Source organism: Chiroxiphia lanceolata, chromosome 3 (genome assembly GCF_009829145.1).
Source record: "Chiroxiphia lanceolata isolate bChiLan1 chromosome 3, bChiLan1.pri, whole genome shotgun sequence".
Taxonomy (NCBI): domain Eukaryota; kingdom Metazoa; phylum Chordata; class Aves; order Passeriformes; family Pipridae; genus Chiroxiphia; species Chiroxiphia lanceolata.
This window is the reverse complement of record NC_045639.1, coordinates 30,618,567-30,643,988: the sequence shown is the minus strand read 5'-3', so window position 1 is coordinate 30,643,988 and position 25,422 is coordinate 30,618,567. Positions and strand designations below refer to the sequence as shown.

The 25,422-nt window shown below is 41.1% G+C and overlaps 1 protein-coding gene across 2 annotated transcripts in view; it reads left to right on the top strand.

The window, feature by feature from the left end:
- Positions 1 to 2,484: 2,484 nt before the first annotated feature.
- The window catches only part of GLP1R (glucagon like peptide 1 receptor), a 92,012-nt gene continuing 69,074 nt past the window's right edge, over positions 2,485 to 25,422 (top strand). For both annotated transcript variants that reach the window (XM_032683637.1, XM_032683636.1), the window contains exon 1: positions 2,485 to 2,586. In XM_032683637.1, the coding sequence (XP_032539528.1) occupies positions 2,515 to 2,586 (72 nt within the window). In that variant the 5' untranslated portion in view covers positions 2,485 to 2,514. The remainder of the gene's footprint in view (positions 2,587 to 25,422) is intronic.

Sequence of the window (25,422 nt, the reverse complement as noted above, 5' to 3'; positions counted from 1 at the left end):
AATACCTTTCCATCTCTAGGAAAATGATCTGTCTTTTAATACAGTGATTTAGGTCAAAAGGATTTGCTCAGTCTTCTGAAATTTACTAACAGCTTCTTACTGGGCACAGTGAAAATGTGCATGTTCAGAGTTTACTCCAATCAGTTTTGATTTTTTCCTCCTGTCATGTAGATAACACTAGTGTATTGTTGTGTTAAGAGTATAGAAATTTAGCACAAAAATAAACCCCCTTGTGCTCCAGCTGCTCCTGAGAGATCAGAGGGGCTGGGTATGGACGGGTTTAATTTCTGGTTATAGCCAATTTGGCACTGTAAGTCTGGTCTCGTTCAATAGGAACTTCCACAAGCACAGATTTCACAAATACTGGTTTCAACATGGTAGGTCTGGCTATGTTCACTGGAACTTGTGCAATCAGAGATTCACAATTAGTGTGGTTTAGTGAAGCAACAGAAATACAGATTTGGAATTGCATTTGCTGCAATAGAACTCCAATAATACTACTATTATGATAACCCAGGTAATAATAATTGTATGCAGAAGCTTGCCAAGAAGGCATCCCTGCTTGGGAGGAGGAACAGGAGAGAAGAGTCTGTCTCCAGGGTCTGTCTCCAAAGTCCTTTTGGGTCTTCCCCCTAACTAGGTGATATTTCTACCCTGCTTAGCCCAGTCTTATACTTTCCCTCCTGCTTATGTATAGCATGATCTAAGGGGAGAATTGAGTAATACAGTCATATATGTGGTAGCACGTACTTCATTGAGCTTATTAGCATATACTGAGTTTTCATTTTAATATTTAAGTGCACCTTAATTAGGAAAGTTTCTCTTTTGGCCATGGCGTCCTTCAACATTTTGGTAATATGACTTTGTTCTGTCCTGTGCTGTTTGTCTAAAAAGGACCATCCTATCTGCACAGGACTTCCTCCTTCAGCCAACTCATCCTTTCTTGACATCAGCCATGCAGACCACCCCCACAAAGATAACATAGAGGGTACACAGTGTAGGCTGCAGGTGGTAAGCCTTAACTCTTGCCTGGTTCCTTGGTCATTATCCCATGTTATGATGTCATCATCCCTGAAGAGTTACTTTGATTATTTCTGGAAAACAGAATTATTTCAAAGTAAAACCTCTGCTTCCCACCTGATATGTGTCACCCTTGTAGCCCTAATAAGGCTTTTCAAAGGAGAGGTGAGCCTACTAAGGTCTTGCAAAAGCAGTTGGACCTCTGCTATGCACAGATGCCGGGAGTCGTCTTGGGAGCAGAAGTCCTAATTGAAAAACTTAATTAATAAGCCTGGTGCAGAAACAATAGAGAGCAGTAAAGATTTCCATGTGAAATAGGTGTACCCTGTTAAGGCTGACAGTGCTATCCAGGTAGAAGAGGTCTCTTTACTTAAAGGTGTCCTTCACCTGGCCTGAAGGTAGTAATAATTTTTTTCCTTCAATCTTTTTTTTCTCTCACTTTAGAAAAGTTGAAAGAAATATCTTTTCAGTCTTCTGTCAACCAAACTACCATGAGAAACTCTTTCTTCTGGAGTTAGCTGTTGAGATGTAATTGCCCTGGCAATTCACACTCTGGACAATGTCATGGTTTCATGATCTCACAGCATCGACGCTCTGACTAGTTACACCCCCAGCCTGATGCTGTGTTGTATTTGAAATTAATACACATCATTAATATTTAAGCTATTAACTTTTTTATATTCCAGCAGCATCTAACAGACCAATATGAAATATTTTCCCCACTTCCTGGTTCAATTTTGAGCTTTACTTCTAACTCTGATGGCTCTGTATGCTTTCTTCTTCTGGATTCTGGTGTATAATTTCATAAAATATAGGTGATTTAGTGGAAGTTTAGTTTTACGAGTCAGTGCAAAGTGAATAAATAAGAGCAATAATACGAATCTAGCAAAAAGCAGATGCAGAGCTTGGCAAGTAAGTAATCCAGCAAATTTACACATCATACTTCTGCCAGGACTGACCTGTGCCCCGTCCTCAGCTTAAAAATCAAGCTCTGATCTGACGTGCAGCTCCGCAAATTCATGTTATAAATGGGTAATTGCATTTACTATTATTAAAACCTAATAAAACTCGGACGTCACGAACAGCACGAAGGTCACCAAGATGCACAAGCGTGAAAAGATTCAGAGTCAAATAAAAGAAAATAAGAAGTTGCGAAGCCGGGGGGGGGGGGGGTGTGTGTGGCGCCGTCGCAAAGGCGCTTCTTCGGCTTTTTTCTTTCCTTTCTCTTCTCTTCTCCTCGCCGAAACAGCCCTTTGCGCTGCCGACTCCCGACACCCGCCCGCGCCCCGCGGAGCGACCCCCCCCCCCCCCCCGCACGGCGGCGGCGGCGGCGGCGGTGGATCCCCATCCCCGCCGGGCGGCGCCGGGCCGGGCCGGGCCGTACCTGGGCCGGCCCCTCCCCGCCTCCGCCGCCGATACAAAAGCGGCCGCCGTCGCCACCGTGCCCGCAGCGGAGCCTCGCCGGGCCCCCGCGCATGGGGGGCCGCCCCGGACATGCCCTTCTCGCCGCTCGGCTTCGCTCTCCTGCTGCTGGCGGCCGCGGGAAGGTCCCTCCCGGCGAGGCGGGTGAGTGAGTGCCGCGCTGAGCGGCGGGGGCGACGGCCCCCTGCCCCTGCCCGGCCCGGAGCCCCGAGGGGATCCCGCGCCCCCTGTCGGTGCTGGGCCGGGGGCTGCGCTCCGCCCCGTGGAGCGGAACGCGGGAGCGGCGGGAGGGCTGCGGGACGTGGCCGCGGGTCCGGGCGCACCTGGAAGAGAAGTGGGAAGTTTAAACGCGTTACTTTTTGGGTTCTCGCGCCAACAACTGCGGCACAGCGAGCGGCCGCTGGAGCGCGGGGAATTCTCCGCGCGTGGGTCCCTGCGCGGGTCCCGGGGGATCGGGGATGGGAGGGAGGCGAGTTTGAGTTTAAGGCGAACGGAGTGAGGAAAGGAGATGCTGCTGCTGCGAGGGCATTGCCCTCGAGGTAACGCTCCCCCCGTTACCGACAGGAAATAACACGCGTGTCTGTTTTGTCAAACAGATGTAGTGCCGTGGGAAAACCAGAGCAGGGTCGTGGCGGGCGATCGTAGGGTCGGCTGTGACACAGCGCGAGGCTGGGAAGACAAAATATAATTTGTGAAGAGCAAGGGGAGGCGATGGGGAAGAGGGAGAGAATGAAGGAAGGGGTGATGAACGGAGAAAACTGACTGCGATTTGGTGGATTGGGGACAGAGAGAGACAAGAGACTGTGGGGACGGATGGAGGTTACAGCGTTGGAGGTGGCAGCAGGAGGCTACTGCTATAGGGAGAATGAGGACAGGCTCAAAGTGGAGGTTGTGGGCTCCAGAGGTGAAGGAAAGGACGGTGTAGCTGATGATAAACCAAAAGTACTGCCTATGCGGTTCCTTTTCAGTTGCTAAAAGTTTTTGAGGTTACAGATTTACACAGAACAGCACTAAGGATCTGTTTAATACCCAACTAGATCTAAGTCTGTAGGGTTGTCTTACGTATTGGCTTCTGGGTTGTTTTTTGTTTCTTTTTTTGGTGGGTTTGTTTTCCTTGCTATCTGCTTCAGGCCCTTAAAGGAGCAACAGGCACAATTTGCATGAGAGAAGGTTCTAGTTAGGAAAATCTCTTCATCATGAAGATGATCAGATTGAAACAGGAGCCCAGAGAGGCCCAGGGAGACTCCACCTGGGGAGGTGTTTGATCTTTGACAGGATAAGGCACTGAGAAACCTGAGCTTGTACCACAGAGTAAACTAATGGTAGGGATAGCAGTGGTAGAGAATCAAAGTGAAGTACCTTTTCTAGCAAAGGGGTCTCCGTTAGCTGGATGCAGAACTGGGGGCAGGTGAGAAGAAAGAGTCTTCTCTGCCCTCAACGCTATGACTTCAATCATGCAATAAACTGTGTACTTTTATAGCCTTTTCTGACACTAGAGGGTCTTATCTGACAACTTCTCTAGAGTAGTAGTGCTTGTATTCTGAGAAATTGTACAAAGTACTCTGCTCAATCCTAACTGTATGAAAGCACGAGATCTTGGCTATCCAGATTCTTTGCTCTAATTCCACTTAGAATAGCGTTAGAGGTAATATTTAAGGGAAACTGAAACCCAGTAGTGGGTAGTAAAATCTTGGTTAAAAACCAGTCAGTTGCGAGGTCTTCTGGTTTAAATACACAAGACAGATGTGAGAGGAAGGTAGAATAATTTAATACCGAGTTGGGGGAAAAAGTATTTTATTGGTGCTGTGACTGCTGTTTTACTTCGTCCTTCCCTGTCTCTCCCATCAACTCCTCAAAAACGTGAGAAAGGGAAGAAGAGTAAGCTGAGAATGTTTGTAGAAGGAAGAAAAATTTAAGTCCAGAGTCTTTATCTGAGCTTGTGCTGCTTACATGCCATCATCTTAAATGCAAGGTGACTGGAAATTCCTTAATAAGTGTCTAGATCTTCCTTACAGCATTGAGGATAATAAAATGACTGAGAGCTGGTAGCACATGGCTGCACTGCAGAATCTTACTACTAATGACAAGCCTGTGTCCTTTACCTGCTTGGCCTTGAAGAGCGATGCCCTGATGCTGAGAGAGCTGACACACAGCTGGCCATTGGTTCCCTACCATCCACTTCTCTATTGGATGTGGATTTTGCATCCTGGTTTTCTGTGTAGTACTTATGCTCAAAGGTTTGATAAGATAATCTTGAAGAAAGTAGTTTAAATGTCAGTGAAGAGCAGAAAGGAGCTGTGCCACAATTCTTAGGTGGGGGTTCTGTTCTTCAGACTACCCTGGTGCTTCTGTTCCAGAGCCTAAAAGTGAGTAATACAGGCACCTGAGTGGAAGTACAGATGAATTCAGTGGAAAGGTTACACATCTTTTGATCTCCTCACCTCTTATTTCTGAAGTGCTCTGGTATGGGAATAGAAGAGCACTTGTATCAATATCAACATTAATTAGAGTGTAAGGGTATGTGGATGTTACAAATAGAAAAGTGACGTGGAAGCTAGCGACTCCTTTCAGAAGCAAGGATGGGGAGTTGAACTACATCTTTATTAATAGGATAAACCCCCTTCATACTTAGGTTGACTGGAAGTTCTGAGTTACTCCTTTTCTTTCCCAAAAGCTTGCATAAAGCTGTTGTCTGCTCTCTGCAAATCAAAATATGCCAGACCAGTCTCAGCAGCATGTACTGACAGAGGCATAGAAAGCAGTAGAGGAAAGGATTAACAGACAAGGTCTGACACTGGGCTACCTTGTTGTAGTAATTATTCAGGGATGCTTGGCTGGTTTCTAGGTAATGGGCTTCTTTCCCAGGAGTATGGCCAGATTCTTAAAAACTTAATATTTGTAGGCTACTTAAATTCATGACTATATTAGTATGGTGTAAAACTTAAATTAGATGATTGTCCTATTAAGTAATTCAATACAGATTAAATTGCTATCCCAAATGACTAAAACCTTTATGTATTCATAAAACAATATGTGTAGGGGGGTTGTTGTTTGCTTTTACCTTTTTTTTTTTTTAGAAACAACTGTAATTTTATAAAGCTAGTGACTGTGTTTGCTACAAAGACAGATGGCCTAACATAACAAATCTGGTTATACAAACTAAGAAGGAGATACTTACTTGTTGCAATATCCCAAACATAACTACATTGGGGAGGACCAGGGATGGCATATGACATTTCAGGCTTAAGGAGCCTAGGACAAGAGCATGTGGTGACAGGACAAGGGGATTGGTTCCAAACTGAAAGAGGATAGGATATTAGGGAAATGTGAGTGTGATGAGGCACTGGGACAGGTTGCTCAGAGAAGCTGTGGATGCCCCATCCCTGGCAGTGTTCAAAACCAGATTGGATGGAGCTCGGAGCAACCTGGTGTAGTGTGTGGCATCCCTGCCTGTGACAGAAGGTTTGGAATTAAATCATCTTTAAGGTCTCTTCCAACCCAGGCCAAAGAAATGGACTGTATTTCACACAGCAAAATGACTTGGCCCTTGGCATTGTTTTAAAGCTCTGATGTCTTTTCCAGGAAAGTTTAAGTTCGTGAAACAGCTTTTAAATCCTACCACCTTCCCCATAATTCTCTCGCCATTACTGCACCAGCACCACTCCACACGCACCATCCTGCCTCCTGCCCAGACTAGGCAGCAATCTGAAAGAGTTTGGACAAAAGTATTTGAGGTAAAGTGCAGGTAGATACATCTGGGCATGGAAGGACATGTTTCATGGCTGTACAAGTGCATGTAGCTGTCTTCTGTGAGAAGAAAACTTGTATTCTCAAAGTGATGGAAGTGATAGAGCTTTGCAAAACTAAAACTCCTGCCTTCCAAAAGTTGTTGCTCTATAGCTGGGATAAAGTTTAGTGAAACTGGGCCTGATATACAAAGCATAAACAGTTGTGTGCTGGCTGTCAAACAGATTTTTAAAGGTATTGTATCATATCCTGTTTCTGTTAGTCTGTCAGACTAAATAGGGCTTTAATTTGCTGCATTGATTGATTGCCAGTTACTTGAGAGGACACACCAGGAGGAGCTGTTATCTCTGAAATCACAGGGCCTTCGCTAGTTTATAACTTGGAAAAGTCCTTTTCAAAACTGATTGTTTCCTTCTGTGATGCTGTAGGGAAATGAAAGCTGTTATGTTTTTGTTTGGCTTCTTTCAGTAAAGGCTTTTGTATTTCTTTCTCTGTGGTAAACCAGTGTAGGTACTGCCGCCAAGGCTGACTGCTGACGTTTCCTTGGTGCAGTACATCAGTTCTATTAGTTTGTGTCTTAACAAAAGTAAGTGTACACAATTGCAGGGATGTCTCTGTTTCTGGAAAAAAAGTTGTCAGCTCAATAGATAAGAGACCTTTTATTTAAGCTCTACAATATTGTTTTCTTGTGAACCTGAATTAAAACATCAGACAGGAACTCCTTTAAATAAATAAATCTTCCTAACCTAGCTACCAAAAAAAAAAAGACCAAGTTTATTGCTTCTATCCAATGCTTCCCATTAGAAGAGGAATAGGGAAAACAGTAGCTAGGGTTCTCTAGCTTGTCAAATGGAAGGTAACCCCTTCAAATGTCATAGTTTTATATGCAGCAACTTATAATGGGTGAAGAAAGTTTGCTGTTGGTGGCTGAATACTGCTCTTTGATACCTCTTTTTTTTCAGTGTTGGAAACTGGTATTTATAAATTTCAACCACACTGACCTGTGATCACTGCATTGCGGTGATCCTTTTGGTGAATGTTTATGAAATGCATGTTGATCTTCACAGGCATGAGGAGCATCTCCAGGCAAAGTTGCAGCATCATCAGAATCTGTGGTTTGTAAGCATAGAAATGGAAACCCCACCTCTTCCACTGCTGGCGGAAAGTAGATGACTGTACTCTTAACTGCTGTGGATATGGATCCATGCAAAGAAGAACTCCCTGCAGTTTTACTGGGACTTCAGTAAGCCTGCCAGTGTTTCTGGGGTACAGTGTGGCACATCTTTGTGGAGAATGAGTGGATTTGCACCAGTTGTCTTCCTCTTAATCTTTATGGTCTTACTGTCTTAAAGAGACAAGCAACTCCCGCTGCCCTCTGATGCTTGTGAATGAATCAATACAGTGGTAACATAAACAGCTCTTTCACAAATGAAACCTTGTGAGCAGCCCCCACAGGGGGTTCAAGTATGTCTTCTTAAATACTGCAGTTATGTATAGAAAAGACATGGGTTTAATTTAATCGAATGAACAATCGAAAAAATGGTAACTGGGTAGGGGAAATTGTAGTTTATACATGTGGAAAAGAATAGTTCCTTCAGATGGTCATTTTACTGACTGCATTTTATTGCTGTTTCACCATAATTGATTGTTAATGGATTGCTGCCTTATTGCAGTCTGGTATTGACTGCTATTTTTCTTGAAATTGATTGCATTTCATTGTTAGTTCACCCTCTCGCCATCTTTTTCCTCAATTGTTTTATGCTGGCATTTCCAATTACCGTATTTTTGTCTTATGCTCGTCTGTCCCTTGAGCTCATCTGCATTCACCTGTTCTGATCTTGCCTTGTCCTGCTTACTCACATGCCCTGCTAGTCTTCCAGTGCCACCTTTGCCTTAAGGACAATTTTTGAAACTTGCATTCTAGTCTTGAAGTGTGGTTTTAGCTGTTGTTTGTTGCTGCCCTTTCTGTTGCTCTGCTGCTGCTCTTATGTGTTCTCTGCTGCACTGTGGGAGAAGTTTAGGAAAACGAACCTGCTTTCTCATTGTGCTTTCTCATTATCCTTTTTATATTGTAGTGCCCAAAACTGCACGCAATATTCAAGGTGAGGCCGCCCCAGTGAAGAGCAGAACGGGACAATCACCTCCCTTGACCGGCTGGTTATGCTTTGCCTGATGCCCCCCCGAACACAGTTGGCCCTCCTGGCTACCAGGGCACTGCTGACTCATATTCAACTTGCCATTGACCAGGATCCCCAGGTCCCTTTCTGCTCCATAGTTAACAGCACTCACTGCTCATGATGCTGGCCAACATCACCTGCATGCAATTCATCCTTATGTATTATTTCATTATGAAAACTGAAATTTTTTTTGTTTGTTTAAAGCATATTCCAATTGTTTCATTGCAGCTCAACTTTTTTGCAACTGAGTTTCAAAGAGTTTTTCATGTGACCAGACTGAGTCAAATTTTGGATGTCTCATGTCTTTTATCAACTCAGTCTTTCTTGACATCTGAAAGAGCCCTGAGTGTAATGAGTGTAATTGGACTGCATGACAATATAGAGTGCAATTGGGGAATATAAAGTACAGATGACAAGTAGATGACTTGTCAACTGCAGCAAGGGGGACCCAGTCCTCTAAGAACCTCTTAGAGCAAATAAATCAGAGGATTACCTTATTACCTTGATAGGTGTCAAGACCTGTGACCACCTTAAAAAAACCAACCAACCAACAAAAAACAAAGCAACAACAACAAAAAAACCCCAAAAAACAAACAAACAAAAAAACCAGAAACCCACCCTAAAACAGAACTGAACTTCGAAAGCATTCTAGAACATTTTTTTTTTTGATGTTTCCTGTCACTGTATAAGGCATTAGGAGGATAGTAGGTGAGGGGATATGGTATGTCCCTGCAATTGCAGGAATCTTACGACCAAGTCTTTAGGTTTTTGTTGAGATGACATAGTCAGCTTTTAATGGAGAGAAGAAAGGGTGAAGGGTTTGTGCTGAGTTACATGGGGAGACTGTTTCTAACCTAGTTGTTAGATTCAAGGCCATGTATGCACAGTGCATACAAGAAAGCATTTGATGTCTGTGTTAGCAGGAGCCCTGGTAGACATGGCTAAATCTTGTATTCTGTGCTACCATTCATCTCTAAAGCCCTATCTCTGGGAAAGGGTTGCAGTCGTTAGACTAACTTCCTCTTGACTTTTGACTAGCACCCTTCTGTGATATTTGGCTCTTTCTTAGCTTTTTGTTGAGTGGAAGATAAATCCTAGGCACAGTGTGCCATGTGTGTTGTCAGCAACACAGCAGATTTTTTTTTTTTCCCCCTCCTATAAAAGAGACTAACTCTGAACTATGGCAGATAAAGTAATTGCAGAAAACTTGCTCCCTTTGGGTGGTGTTTCTGGTCTAGTTTTCTCCTTCTGCAGCTGCCTGGAAGAAATTCTGAAGTATGGAGTTAATGTAACTATTACACTGCATTGTGAAAAAGTAGTAATTATTGCCTTGTGAGCCTTCTGGGAGAGACTGACATGGCTGATATCTGCAGGCTTCTGTCACAAGATTAATTTCCTGATATTAATTTCCTGATATTTCCTGATATTAATTTCCTGGCAATGCAGTAGACTCTTCATAGGTTTTCTTCAAGATGGAAATTGATAACTTTGTTTGCTCCTTTGACATGTCTAGAGTGTTGTACAAAGGCTACTGAAGAGTTGCTGTAATTCATTTGGATATGCAGAAAGGGTTGGGTGTAGAGAAGCTTTGACAAATATCAGATGTCTTTATGCCTAATTGGAGGGGGAAACCAGGAAACTCAAAAATCTTGGTTTATAGGTTAGAGAATGCTGTATGTAAGTACTACTTTATGAAATTACTAATTTACTCATCCCAGTGTGACCTTTGTGTTGTTCAGACTGAGTGAGCACCTTGAAAGCCAGAATAGAGTGTCAGAGCAAAGTACCTGTCAAGTTTGCAAAATACAGAAACCTCTTGCCTTTATGGCTGGCTGTGACTTCTCTACAGACTGATCATTGTGCTGGGATGTTCTGTACATAGAAGTCCAAATTTTGTGCCTTTCAAAGAGGGTGAGAGACTAGACATCAGTGCTTGAATTTTTCCCTCTCTCTCAGTATGTGAAAAGTGTGGGGGAAACCCCAACATCTAGGAAGGTAACAGCTTGCCTCATGTGCCCTAGTATCACTAGAGTTGCTACTGCTGTTTTGGAAGGAGCCAGACCCTGTAAAAACACCTACACTTTCACCTAAGTCACCTCTAAATGTTTTGTGGATATTGGGTTACAAATAAGATTTACAGCTGTGTATCGCTGGATCAATGATACTCAGCTAGGTCAATCTGCATCTGCCTTCTTCGGTCCCATTCCTGCCAAATGAAAATGTTCTGCTGTAAAAAGCTAGTCATGCAGAATGAATGAAGCTTTTAGTTTTTATTCCTTGAAATGGGAAAATTAAGCGTGTAGTATTTAGTCTAAATTATTTGAAATAGCAATTGGTCTTTGCTTTTGTCAGATACTGTGATGCCCTGTAATATACTGTTCTTTCCGTTACTGTTTCTTAATGAAGACAAATTCATTAAGTGCCATTTGAAATGCATCACTGTAAGAATAACAAAAAGATACCACTCCCTTTAAACTTGGTGGCGCTGCAGGCAGAGTACGCTCTGGAAAGACAGGCAAGACATTATGTTCTGTTTACAGTGACACTGTGTAGTTATGAATTGAACATCAAGTAAATAAGGATGTGTTTGTTGTGGACCTCTTTCAAAAAGCCCTAAATTCTTAATATGTATGTTTATTATGTTTATATATTAATATGTTCCTTTCTCTAAAGGAAACACGGAGCATCACAGAGATGGCATGGATGGCTTTCAGATAGAAAGATGTGACAAATATCCTGTTTGAACGGTATTTCAGAAAACTAAATTCCAACACATTTGTTGTTGTGATAGATGTGCTTTAAGTCTCCATCTTGGCAATTCTGTTTATTAGTTGAATTGAGCTAAAAGATGACACTGGAAACTTCAAAAACCTGTGTTCAGTTGCACTCAGCTTTGCTCTCTATGGGTATCCAATAGGCAGCAATTTTATCTTTTAACTAACTTAGTTAAAGGATAAACTTGCATTAGAAGATACCTTTAAAATAATTATTCTATAACTATTTAGAATAATTATTCTGTAACTATTCAGTATGCTCTGTATTTGTTCATTGCTCTTTGGGGATTAAGACACCTGGTTGTAATGAATGAGGCTATTAAAGCTTTGTAGAATAAAACTGATTTTATTACTAATGAGATGTAATGATAAAGGAATGCCAGTTTAATAGTTTGAACTCTTCACTTAATGGCCTTGCTGCAGGAAACAAAGCTGGAGTTGAAAGCTGCATCCTCCCCCTTGTTTTTATGTTTAAATAATATTGGTGTCTCAGGGCTGGAACCAGGGCTGAGGTTGGAAGGAACCTCTGGAGGTAAACTGGTTCAACCTTCTTGCTCAAGCAGGGACTCCTAGTTATTTACTCGTGTATTTCCTAATCTGTTTTGCTGCTTGCTTCTTAGAGTAAATGAGTGTTGGGACATCCTCTAATGGTTGAGGGAAGCTTTCATCTTGCTCCTCACTCCTGCCTTCTTTTGCCCTCTGCCACTGTTCATCTTTCTTAATTAACTATAAACTGAATTTGCATATGGTATTTCACCAATCAAAGCTTTTTTTCAAGGTGTAAAGGTCTAATAAATCTCCATACAGTAGACTTACAATCAGCTGATTGGACTCAAATAGGCCTTTACATGATCACACCAGCAATTAAACATTGTGCGTAGGGAAGTGGGCAAATAATTTCTTCCCCTACATATAATTCTAGAGGAAGCCGTTACAGTTGCAGACTGTTAATTTTCTGTAAAAGAAGCCTTGAGTTAGTGCAGCTTTGATTACTTCTTGGTTTTAGCAAAAGGGTGTAAAATGTGAACAGCATTCTCTTCTTTGGATCTTTATGATGATCTTCTAGGATGCTTTTTCCTTTCCTAGAAGGAAGATAGCAAGGGGCTTGGGGTTTTTTTTGTCATTGCTGGTTTGTTTTGAGGGGTGTGTATGGTGTATTGTGGGGAAACTCTTTCAAAACCTGCTCAGGATAAAATGTTTCTTGTTTTCAACAGAAAACTGTAATTTCTGTGGCAGGGTGGGTGGGAAGTACGTGCTTTCAGCTACAGAAAGCAGTTAGGGCCCTCTTTGAGGCTGGGGCTCTGACTTCTTTATATAGGAAAAAAGAGGAGGTGGGTAACAAGCTGTCTGCCTTGTTGCTGTAGTAGTCGTGCTTAGTCTGAGCAGTCAAGGGAGATGTGCCATCCAAGACAATGACTGTTGGTAGCGAGGAATCTGGCCAAACTGTAACTTGTGGATCACTCATAAGCTGTTGTTCTTTGTTAGAGGTTGCTTTTTTTTTTAGCTTATATGGTGCCTGCACTTGCAGACAAAGGATTTCTTCCAGAAATAGCAAATGGAATAGTCAGGTGAGAAAATAAACAGAGGTGTCTCAAGATCTGTGTTTAAATATGTCTCTGTGGCCTCCATGCAAGACTGGTGGAACATCTTGTGGCTGATAGATGACAAAAAATGTTGAGGTTTGGGCTTAGGGGGGGTGTTTGCTTTTTTTCTTTGACTGTCTGACACAGAAATATTTAAAGTTGCAGACTTTTAATATATTATTCTCTTCATTTTGGGGAGATTGAGTCAGGTGAGTAACATTCCTATGGGTTTATGTTTTAATTTTTGAATAGGGAAATGGTTTACTGTGTTGTCCTCCATTTTGCATAGAAAGTAGGAGCTGTTGTCACTCTTGCTTTTAATAATAAAATAGGATGGCCACATGTGCATGTTGCTATAATCCATTGAGTAAAAAGACCCCTTCCAAATACCTATTATGGGGAAGGACTGATAGTGCTTTTTTCTATGTGCACTTAATTCACCAAATCCGTGTGCTTGCATACTAATATGATGGGTGCCTTGGAAATACCTAATAGCTAAAGAAAGTAGTATATAAGTATGAAAGTGGAGTATGAATCGCTTTTTATATTGAGCTGGGGTTGAAGGACTGTTTGTGTGAAAATGTTCTCAGTTCCTGTATAATTGATTGCTGAGGGAGGAGGGGCTAGAGCTGCACAGTAGACATCTTCATTCAGACTATTTGTACTGTTAAGCAGTATATTCTTTAGAATGAATCACTTCATAAGAAACTAAGCTGTTGGTGCTACACATCCTATTTAGGGAACTTATAGGCTGTAATACTGGAGAATGAAGCTAATGTAAACATCATTTATAGTTCATGAGGTTAACTTTCTACTTGCTTAAGCTTTCAATGATTAGTTTCCTTCATATCTGTCTTTTGTATTGCCCCTTACATGTAGAGTTCTCAGGTTCAGCAGCTTGTTTCACAGCCTGGCTTTAATCATTGCTGGGTGGTGTCTCCTGTTTTTTTTGAAAATACTCAACAGTTTTTCTTCAACCAAAAGACTTAGTCTTCTTTAATCTTGGCTTTGCCATTCAATCTGAGCTGCTTGGCATAATGCTTAACTAAAGGTTTAAAGAAGATTCACATGCTCAAGTAATTAATGAATATGCCTGTACTTAAAGAAGGGGAAGGAGAGCCTTTACTGACTGATCAAGGAGAAACTGAATTTCCAGTTAGTGTGCTAGAAAGAACTTGTATAAAAATCCTGAATTCCAAATATTTTCTCTTGTCCCCAAATTACATCTGAGATGCTGATCTTTATGTTGATGCTGCTTTATGGTCTCTGGAGTTTTTTGGTTTGTTTTTAATTTATAGCTGTTCTTCCCTCTTTCGCCTAGTTTTGTCATGCTGGAAATATTTGGAGCAAAATCAAATTCTGGTAAAAACCAGATTTATTACATTGTTCAAAGTATCTGTATCCTGCTCAATGGACAGCTGTGATCAGCACAGAAGAAAAGTATTTTGTGAAAGACAGCGTGGACAGCAGACTATGTCATTGGGAAAGAAGAAGATAGTTTCATAGCAAATTTGTAACAAGCTTGGAGCACTGTCAAGTACAGGATGACAAGCAGCAGACGTGGAAATGTTCAACTTCCACTACCATTGTGATCTAACTCCTTTGCGCTTATTTTGCAATGCTTATCTTTTATTTAGTTTTATGATCCAAACTGGAAAAGAAACTATTTGAACAGTAGGGAATGGAAAGTGTCAGCTTACTTTGGTTTTGACTAAATCATTTTCTCTTTAACCTTCTTTTCCCTCTCATCTGTCTCTTCCTCCACCCTGGCGCCTTCTTAAGTTTTTGACTATTTCTGGTCCAAGTAATCTGACAAGAGAGATGTTCTGTGGGTTAGTGTCCTTTCCATTAAAAGTTGTGGTAGAAACAAAGCAGACAAGCTGTCCTGTCTGCTGTGTGTTTGTGCGGTTGCCCAAGCTGCTCATCTAATGGGCTTCTCCAGGGAGCATGTCCCAGCTCTGGCCAGTGTTGTCTTCCTGTCCTCCATGTAGTGAGTTACTGCCTTTTTTGGTTGTGTTGTTTCCTCCCTTGAATTCCATGAAGTGGATGCTTCTGAACAACTCCAGTTTAGACCAAGATTTTTAGGATTTTTATTCCCCCCCCCAAAAAAAAAGCCCAACACTTGTTTATATAGTGATCAGCCTAGAGAGATTCTGGACTCAGCTGGAGTCTCATGAAGTTGTAGTGATGAGCATTTGTATTTTTTTTTCTTTTGAAAAGCTAATGAAAATGTCCTTTTTTCTATTTTCCTGCTCCTTTTTTAAACACTGTGTAGCTAAATGAGCCTTCATTTTGGAGATAGGAATTGTAAAGGATGTAACTTAAAGAATTTGTGACTTGCTCATTTTAATAGTTGGAGACTGATGAATAAAGGATTTTGTGGAAGATTTGCATGCACAAACACTTACTCGCCAAATCTAAATAAATTTTGGTTGCCGTAAAGGAGGAGGGTGCATCTTACAGTGACCTGAACAGAAGCTGTTCCTGCAAGTTGTTGGAACACAGGATTTTTCATGTACCTGCCATTTCTAGCCTGGTTTTGGCTATGGGCTTTAAAAACATGATCAGAATTGACCTTTCCTTTCTTTTCCACTTAGTATGTTTAATTCTACGTGGGTAATAAGAATATTTTGCTCACTTGGTAAAATCTTAATTGCAGCAATATTCTGCGGTGTTTATATACCATGTCAATCTTAAAAGTCTGTCTGATCTCCTAACTAGTCCTTCATATGGTTTTAAAATTTATGATTTTATTACTTAGTGCCGAAGAATAACTTGGTTTATTTTGTGGTTTAGTTTTTATTTTATCTTTTTTGTTATTATTTTTAAGGAGTATTGATGATTACTTTCAACCTGTTGAGAGCTAGGTGAAAGTGTAATAAAATGTGGAGACAGAAAATGTGTAGTGAGTTTCTTTTAAAATGTGCTCTTCTAACTAAAGTGCAAGAGCATCTCAACAGCTGTGGAGATATTAATCTTAGATTGAGATTTGCTGCGTTTCTGCAAGATATAATGTAAAAATAAATTTGAGTATTATATGTGGGTGTATGTGTAAGAAAGGAGGATAAGACAGCTGAGAAATGTAGGCAGTAATTAAAGTCAGAAAGTGAATAGAGACTATTATTGTTTTATACTGTGAATCCTCTGAAGGTCCTGTGCTTTGAGTCATATCTTCCTAGACTCCACATGCACTCTGCAAGAGGGAGAGAAGAAGACAATAAGAGGAAAAAGGCAATGGGACATATAATGATTATTTTCTATGTGCTTTGGAAGGGGAGTGGGGAGTGTATATGCACACATGCATGTGTGACTGGGGTAATGTTTGAGCAGAAATTTCACATACAGTGGCTTATTTACCGATTTTAAACCTAAATGTTTCAGTGAACTTTCTGCCCTCAAAATCTACATGAAAAAGAAAGAAAAAGACTTGAGGCAGAAGAGGGACTGTTGTCTGTAGTATAACAGTGTGCTACTTTTGGTGGCTGTGAGGAACAGACTTACTTTTTTGGGCAAGGTAGTCAGGCATGAAAGCTTTTACCAATCTCTAGAAGCAGATGTGATCTACAGCGCTGATACTGCAGAATTTCATCTACAGATTTTGGCTTGTTTACCCAATTCATTCCTCCTAATTGAAAAAGCAGGAAAAAAATGTAAGTTACCATCTTCAGCTGTAAAACTGAAAGAGTGAAAATTACGTGAAAAGAAAATATTATCGTATAAAAGCACAAATACTTATAACTCTGAGGTGATAGTGATGCTGATAGTGTCCCCAGTACCTCCAGCTGTGTAGTTGTCTTCTGTAATAACTTAAACCATTCTTGTAAGAAATTGAAGTGCTGGCTAAAATAACTCCCGCAATTATATATAACAAAAAGGTAAGGAAGCTGGTGGCAACAAGTACAAACCAACCATTTCAAAAATGCTGATGAAGGTTAAAGTATCTGACAAGTCTGTGGCTCTGGGCCTAAAGGACAACTGGCTCCTTTGTCAGAAACCAATTCAGTCATAATGGTGGGGTGGAGGAGCCCAGACTCTTCTTTGCTACCGTTCAGTACCATGCTAACACTCTGCTCTAGAGCCCTGCAATCTAGGAAAAATTCAAGTTGTGTTTGCTTTCACTAGTAACTGTTAGCTGTTTAATCTGATACTCATTCAACAGTGTTGTGAAAAAACTGAAAAATTATTTAACTTCATAAATATTAACCAACCTATTATCTAAAGAAAATTCAGTCAGGTATAATGTAATTATGTCATTTCTATCTTATTAATTAGAACAATTGTGCCATACTTCATGTTTTGCAAGGTTGTTTCTTTTAAGGAAAGTTATTTGCTTGGGAGTTTCAACTCAGACTAGTAATAAGTGGAGAATTCAATACTGAGGGTGATCAACCACAGTAGCAGCTTACCTAAGGGTGCAGTGGATTCTCCATCACTCGGAGTCTTCAAGTTCAAGATTAGAACTGTTTCTGAATGGTATCTTCTGGTTAAGCTAGTGTGTGTGAGAGATGGGGCAGTTGCTGTGAGGTTCTAGAAGGTGCTATGGGGGAAATCAATGGGTTTGTTATCATGGTCACCATGGTTGCAAAAGGTGAAAAATCATGACCTGCACAGTGGGAGCGTAGATGAGGAAAACTTAAAGGCTATTTCTCCAGCTGCTGAAGTCCTCAAATCTTTGCTTCTTTGAGTAATACGTTCAACTCCTAGCTTAACAGTTTTATACAGGTAGTTCATTTTATATGCTATGAGGACTTTACTTCAAGCTCCTCTTATTTCTAATGTGGTGGATAATTAAGATTATTCTTATGCTTTGCTGTGAACTGTGCTGCATTTGTCTCTGGTTCACAGCAACTCTTATTCTCTCAAACATTTTTTCCAGTTTAATTTTTCTTTGGAGAGTTTGGTTGTCTGGCTTACAGTGTTGGTGTTATGAGTGCTTATGGTGGCATAAGGAGAAGAGGGGAGTGAAATGTGGGGGAGAAAAATCACCTTTCTCTGGGGACAGATAAACCACTGCTTTCAACAGTAGTGCTGGTTTATGCTGCTTTAAATGCAAATAGTTATGCTGTAAGATGACTCAGTGCTCCAGAAGTACATCCTAAAGATGAACTAAGATGTAAAACATAAGTCCTTTGCAGAGCAGGTTAGCTTAGAGAACAGATTTTTCCTGTGAAAAGGGAACTTAAGTTCCTGTCTTTTTTTCTCCAGCATCTTCTCTGTGAATCTGTTCTGTTCCTACGAGTGTTGCTTGATTTAAAGTAAATGTCAGAAATGGAAATATGTAGCTGTGAAACTACTAACATGGAATGAGTTTAATTCCTTTAAGTGACCTATCCATTCTCAGCTTTATTACTGCATGGTCACTGCTTCTTTCCGTGCTTTTAAAATTGGAGCTGAGGGAGGGGAAGCTTTGTGCACAACTTGACCTTCCTCAAAATGAATAATATAGGGACTTGACTGGAGAAGCAGCTCTCTCTTCCATGTTTCCATTTGTCTAGCCTAGACAGCTTACTTGAAGCTCTCTGCATGTTTTTCTTTGCTTGGCTTATGAAGTTCTTTCTCTTTATCCTATCTCTTGCTTTCTGAAAACCAGTGTACTTGCTGCCTGAACAGCAATCTTCCTCTTGCTCAGTTTCCCCTAAGGAAGAGTGGGGAAAAGTGGAAGTCCCCTCAGCTTTAACATCAACACAATCACATTCAATTCTGTAGCTTAAACCACAAACCTCTTTAGCTACATATAACCTCTGTGGGAGTATGGAAAGGAAAGAAGGGCTGAGGAGGAGGCAGGCTGATTTCTGTGGAGAGTTATGACTGTCTTTCAGACTGGCTGTTACCATAGCAGACCTGCAGGGCTGAAGGCTGTGCTACCTGACTGAAGTAAAGAAGTAAGATCCAGTCCTGGAGCTGGTATGGATTCTGAATGAAGAAAATAAACAGATTTCCCACATAGTGGAAAATGATGTTGTGAGATTCCAGTGATGAAGATCAAAGTCTGCTAGAAGTGGCCTGAGGATGGGGTAGGGATAAACTTTTGGAAAAGTAAAAGTTAAATCTTGCATTGAGTTCCTCTCTTTTGCTACTGTTTGGGGGCAGAAGCATGGTAGCATGTGGGATTGCCTTGCAGAACTAATGCATAGATCCTTTGTTACTGATTCATCTTGTGCAGCCAGTGCCAGAATCTCTGGGCACAAAGGGGACCAAGTATCTGAATATTATGTACACAAGGTTAATGCAGCAGAAGTAAGAATGTAGAGGTATGGGGAGAACAGCGAGCTGCTGTGAACACGATCCTGAAATGGGTTGGAGGTTGCTCACTCATTTTATTTCTTACCTAATTAAAATACTTGAAGAGAGAATTGGGGAAAATTACTAGTTCGTGTGTTTGAGAGACTTGCAGTGTAGAATAATACTGATAAACTGGCCCAATATTGACTACAGAAAGAAATGTTCAACGATTGTTTTTTATTAAGACTCTTACACTACGAAATCTCTAAGCTGAAGGAAATGGTATACTAAGGCAAGGTCTCAGGATTAAGCATACAGAAGGATTTTTAATTTTACTACTGTCTTATCTACGCATGCTGGTGTTGTGTACTAACTATTATCATCTCTTTGGGGAACTAGAAGACAGACAGAAAACTCCCAGAGTCTGCATGGTTTTGGTCATCCGTTTGCTTGCTGTCACACTTGGCCTCTAATATTTTCACTCTGCTGTGTTTCTGAAATGTAGGAACTATGGCCATCTTCTTGAAAGAGGCATTGGAGTAGATTAATTCAGATTTGAAGAAAAAACTGATCTGATTCTTGTAGTGATAGTGTGTTTCGTAAGTTGCTTTGCAGTCCTAGAGTAAGCGAAGTTTGTGATTCAACTTGACTTGCCTCTGTGTCCATAGTCAGCTTCTCTGGCTGAGAAGGATTGCAAGAAAACTGGAAAGTAAATCTATGCCGGATAAGTTTGTCAAGTACTTTTACAAGTGTAAAGGTGGAGGAGGGGAAGGTGTTATTTACCTTCCAAATCATTTGAGTGGAAGGTGGTAGCAGAGTGAAACACCAAGCAGTTAATACTTGTTTGGAATTCCTTGATTTCAAAGTCTTCAGCCCAAACCTCTGAAACCTCTGAAACCTACTTTACAGATACCAAAACCAACCAACCAAAAAAACCCAAAACACAAAAGAAGAAAAAGCTAATGGCAATTAATGTATTAATGAAAGCTTCTGGTTTTAATGGCTTTCGTTTGTGTGTCCAACAACTAAATGGCTTCTGCTTGATTGTAATTTTAAGTATTGTAGAAGATGGTGATGACTGTCCTCAGAAAATGAGAAATCAGAAAATTTAGGTTTTAGTTTTGAGCTGTTTTATTTCTGCCTTCAAGAAAGCTGATTTGGCCTCTGCAAATAAAAGCTAATGTAGAACTGTGCAGAAGTGAAAGCAAACACTGTAGTGCATTCATATCTGCTGTTGACTCTTGTGCCATCACTTTTGGTTAAAGATGATCATGCAGCCTTAGCTACCAAGACCTCACAAATACAGTAGGCTGTTGTCAAGTTAAGATGATGCTTTAAAGAACCTTTCTGCTGAGAGGCTTTCAGGAGCATAGCCAAAAAACAAACAAACAAAAAAACCCCAAACCAAACAACAACAAAAAAAACCACCAGGGAGCTAACTCTTCTGTTTTAAAAGAAGGAAAAGGACAGGAAGGACATGGGTGGTGGGATGGTGGTGGGAATACAAGTTCCATGTTTGGGTAGCCTCTGGAGGTGGTAATGTCATCTGGCCCACTCTGCCTGAGAACACGGCTCTGAGGATGCTGCTACTGATTGTGGTGCCAGATTTTTTTGTTCTAGCTTGTGCCCTCTGATTTTGATGTCATGAAACTGCAAGATCTTCTCCCCAAACTTTGGATAGAATAATATGATCATTCAATGTAAGTTTAACTTCAAGCATGCTGATTTTGTCCTTTTTTGTCAACCTGTGTTACCTTGGTGTTTCACATGATCAGACTGCAGTCCCTGGGTAGCATCTTGATACACCATTTTCATTTGTCTTACTACTTTTTTTTGTTCATTTAAATGTTTCTCCATGTTGGACTGAGTTAAGACTGTAGTCTTTATGCAACATTGTTCCTGTCTTGGTTTTGACAAATCAAGCCCTTGGAATATAACACTTGGCAGGCTTCTGGGTTGAATGCTGGAAAGTATAAGATTATATACAGGCTGTAAAACACCACACTGCATCCGACCACGTAAATGTGAACTCTACTATATACGATATGATACTGCAAGGATATTGTTTTAGAGGTTCTGTCCTGTCATTGTGTAATGCCAAGGTGTACCTCTGCATGTACCTCCAAATCCTTTTATTTAGGATTTGGAAGGCAAACAGATGATGTCTGGAGAATGAGCTTCCCTGGCAGAACTTCTCTTGTATGCTCTGTTCTCAAATGTGTCGTAACGGTCGATGGAAACATTGGTAGTTTGCAAAGGTGCTACATATAACTGCCTTGGCAGAAACAAGGCAATATGGCAGATAATGGAACAGTGGACCTTGAGATGCTGAGGGAGTTAATTTGCATTCGTTAAAACCAAAATAAACTACTGCCCTCAACTAGAACTGCAAAAGCAATACAGATTTGATTGCATTCTTCCCTAGCAATCTCTAAACGATAGTAGATGCAGAACCCATGAAATTGTATACTGAAGTTTTGGGGGTTGTGTGTGATGGTGTTTTTTAAATAGCTTTGTGGTGATTGCTTTTCTATCAAATAAATTTTTTAGCTAGAGAACTAAGTTTGTTTACAAATTAAAGTGTAAATGGGAATGCATTGATTCAAGGTTTGTGAAGGTTAATGTGTGTGATTTATTGGTTCAGTTTTTTCTTGTTGTTGAGCTTATTGCAGGGATTGCAGTGATGGGGTAACAAACTGGTTAAGTTGCTACAGGATTTGTGAGCTGTCTGCACCTTGCACCACAGCTCTTTAAGAAGAACGACTGTTAAATAGTCATTTCAAAAGTTGGGGGGAGCTTAACTCCCTTGGGTTGTTTTGGTATGGAAAGTGAAAAGATTTAGAGTTTTTCCTGCCTAGTGAAAATACAGGTTATTTACAATGAAGTGTTGCTCATTCAGTCCCTGAGGTTGTGGTGAAGATTACTTTTGGATTTTTTTGTGAAAAATTTTCTTTTTAACTTGGAAACTTGAATGTTGCAATTCCATGGCTCTGTGGAACTGCCAGCTCGGTCTGCCCCTCTGCTCAGCCAGCTCTGGGACTGGACAATTGCTGGCTGGTGCAGAGAAACAAGTCAGTTATAAGCATAAAATAAAGATCCTTTTAAATGTGCTTGGCTTAGTATGTCCTCGAGAACCAGCTTGACTAATTGCATTTTAAACCTCAGAAAGAGGAGCCAGAAGTCCAGCTTTGACAGATGATCTTTGCTTTGTTTTGCTTCAGCAGCTCAGAGATGATGATAAGTCAGTTGCCCAAATGTAGGCATCTAGCGCTGCTCAAAACTTCTCAGTATTCAAAACCCTATATGGGACCAATGGGTATGATGCAGGATCTAGGGGAATCCTTCACCTCTCTGTAGCTGTGGCAGGAGACAAAACACAGAATTTGTCTGTGCTGAGGGGAAATGTAGGTACCTGTGATTAGGCATCTGAATTCCACCCTCAATCTCCTTTGCTTTTTTCAGCCCTGTATATTCCTCACTGCTCCTCTACTCCATTTGATAGTACATGATTACAATATCCCATGGGTCTGTACTGGGACCAGTACTCTTAAATATCTTTATTAATAGACATAGATAGTGGGATTGAATGCACCCTTGGCAAACCCTTGCAAGTTTGCAGGTGATGCTGAGTGGTACAGTTGATTCAGTGGAGGGGAGGAGTGCCACCCAGAGGAACCTCAACAGGCTTGAGAAGTGAGCCTGTGTGAACTTCATGAAGTACAACAGGGTTGAGTGCAAGGTCTGACACCTGAATCAGGGAAATCATCAGTATCAGTACAGGCTGGGTGGAGAATAGATCAGGAGCAGCCTTGCAGATAAGGACTTAGGGATTCTAGTGGATGGAAGACTGGATATGAGCTGACAATGTGCACTTGCAGCTCAGAAACCAACCGTATCCTGGGCTGCATTAAAGGCAGAATGGCCAGCAGGTTGAGGGAGGTGATTCTTCCCCCTACTCTGCTCTCATGAGATCCCGCCATCCAGCTCTGGGGCCTGCAGTACAAGGAAGAAATGAACCTGTTAGACTGGGTCTGGAAGAGCGCTGCGAAAGTGACCTGAGAGCTGGATGACCTCTCCTGCAAAGAAAGGCTGAGAGCACTCAGATGCAGTTCAGCCTAGAGGAGAGAAGGCTCTGGAGAGACCTTATTGTGGCCCTTCAGTAATTGAAGGAGACATAAGAAAGGTGGAGAGAGACTTTTTACCAGGCCTTGTAGTGTAATAGGACAAGGGGTAATGGTTTTAAACTTAAGGAGGGCAGAATTATATTAGATAGAAGGAAGAAACTATTTGGTATGAGAATTAGTATGGCAGTGGTGAGCCACTGAGGTTGCTCAGAGTAGTTACAGATGTCCATCCCCGGAAGTGTTCAAAGCCGGGTTGGATGGGGCTGTGAGCAACCTGATCTAAGTAAAAGATGTCTCTGCCCACAGCAGTGGTATTAGAACTAGATGATTCTTAGAAGTCTTTTCCAACTCAAACCATTCAATGATTCTATATTATTACAACATTTTTAATGAAATGCTGAGTTTCTGTTCCAATAGCACAGGCCATATTTTGTTGCTAGATGTGTAGTGCTCTTCTCATCTTCAGCTTTTTAGCTTTCCCGGCTCCCACAATGTTCCTGAACTTTGCCTTTGTTCCTTCCATAATGTTTCTAGAGCTATGCCTTGCTTATCTGCCTAAAAATGCGTTTAAGCTATTCTGTTCTTTTGCCTGCTCTGTTGTATGACTACATCAATAAAAGTCCTCTTCTAAAGAGCACTTCACAAAGTATATGTCTAGATTTGCAATGCACAGTAAAATCTGCTTGTATGATAACGTAATTCTCATGAGTGCTGCACTCTGTCTCCCATTAAAATTGTTGGATTCTGATCTTCTCTCCGAAAGTTTGTGAGTTATAGTTGCTTTTGAATTTTGCTGTTTGTTTTTTTTTTTGTTTGTTTTTTTTTTTTTTCTGTGCCTCTGTGTAGTTGCTTGTAGTTTCTTCTGGCATTTTTGAGTGACTCGTGTAATACATCCTTGACAGGAACACTTACCAGAACAGATGAAAGACATTGTAATGAAAATAACATTTTCTGGTAACAGCAGCTGCCAATCTAAATGTGTATCTGCTTCAACTGTAAGCATAAGGATTCGTGAGTCCTACAGTCATCAAAGAGGAAACATCTTTCTGGGCTGGGAGAGTCCTTCATGGACAGAAAAACTCTGCAGGTTCTTGTCCCAGGTCTGTCCACCACTGAACACAGAAACATTAGAACCTTGTACCCCATGAACACAGGTTTGCACCACATTTTCAGACTATCTTACTTAACTACAGGAGTTTGATTTTATTTATTTATGTCTCTAAAAGATAATGCTAAATTCTGTAGTATGCTGAAATATTAGGCTTTACTTTATTCCCTTTATTTTGGGACTGTATACCATGCAAGTTGATTTATGTCTTAAAAAAGCTTGTTTTGACATCTGTTTCTGAATGCTGAATACTTTGTCTTGATCCAGAAAATTATAGGGGCCAAAGGAAATTTTTCTCGTTGAAATGCACCTTGTAAAAACAAAAATTTCAGTGTTCAGAAAACTGGTTATTTTCAAAGCACTAATGAAGGATCCCAGGACAGAGCTGGAGCGTTTGGTCCTGGAGTGGAAACCCTTGTGGTCACAGCTGAATTCTCCTGCCTGCTCAGACAGTTTACATATTTGGAATGATTTTTGAAGCAGTAAGTCAGCTGAAGTGGAGCTGCCTGCGCAGAAGTACTGAGAAACAGGAATGTGCCTTAAATCAGTTTTGAGTTTGTTCTTTAAAATGCCTTATCTGAGACTCTGGGCAGAAACATTCTGCATTTTCAAACCTTTAGGAGATGCATATACTTATTCTCTTGTCCTCAATCCAGAAAGAATAGGTTTTAAGAGTGGGGGAGGGGTGATGGCAGTGATAAGTGCCCTGTGCTATTATAGGCTGCCATGGGACTGAGCCCAGCCAAATCTTCCTTTTGAAGCTGTGCAGGTGTGTAGAAGAGAAAGGAAAATGCATGAGGGCAGGCAGGCCAGGATGATGGACCATGTGGTCCAGTGGTTATTTTCAGCTGAGAGAGAGAGGAATGCTGACATTCGGCCTCTGGTTTAAAACAAACAGAAAGAACAACAGCAACAAACACCACCAAAAGAAAAATAATCAAGAAAGAAATCAAGCTCCACCCAGGTATTTTTATACGTACTCTTGTCTTTGACAGCAGTGGTGTTTGCTCTTTCAGCATGCTCTCTAAATTATCTGAAATACTGGTTTGAAGCTGCTCAGCCAGAGGATGAACTGCAATGGGGGAAATACTGTGTGTTTTGGGAAGTTATTGAAAGCCCGATGTTACTGTTCAGTACTGGAAGTCTGCCATCAGTCTGGGCTGAGAGGCTCTGATGAGTGAGGGAGAGGAGTGTCTCTCCTGTGCATTGATCAAATGTAGGTGTCTGATGAGAGCTTGCTCTTGC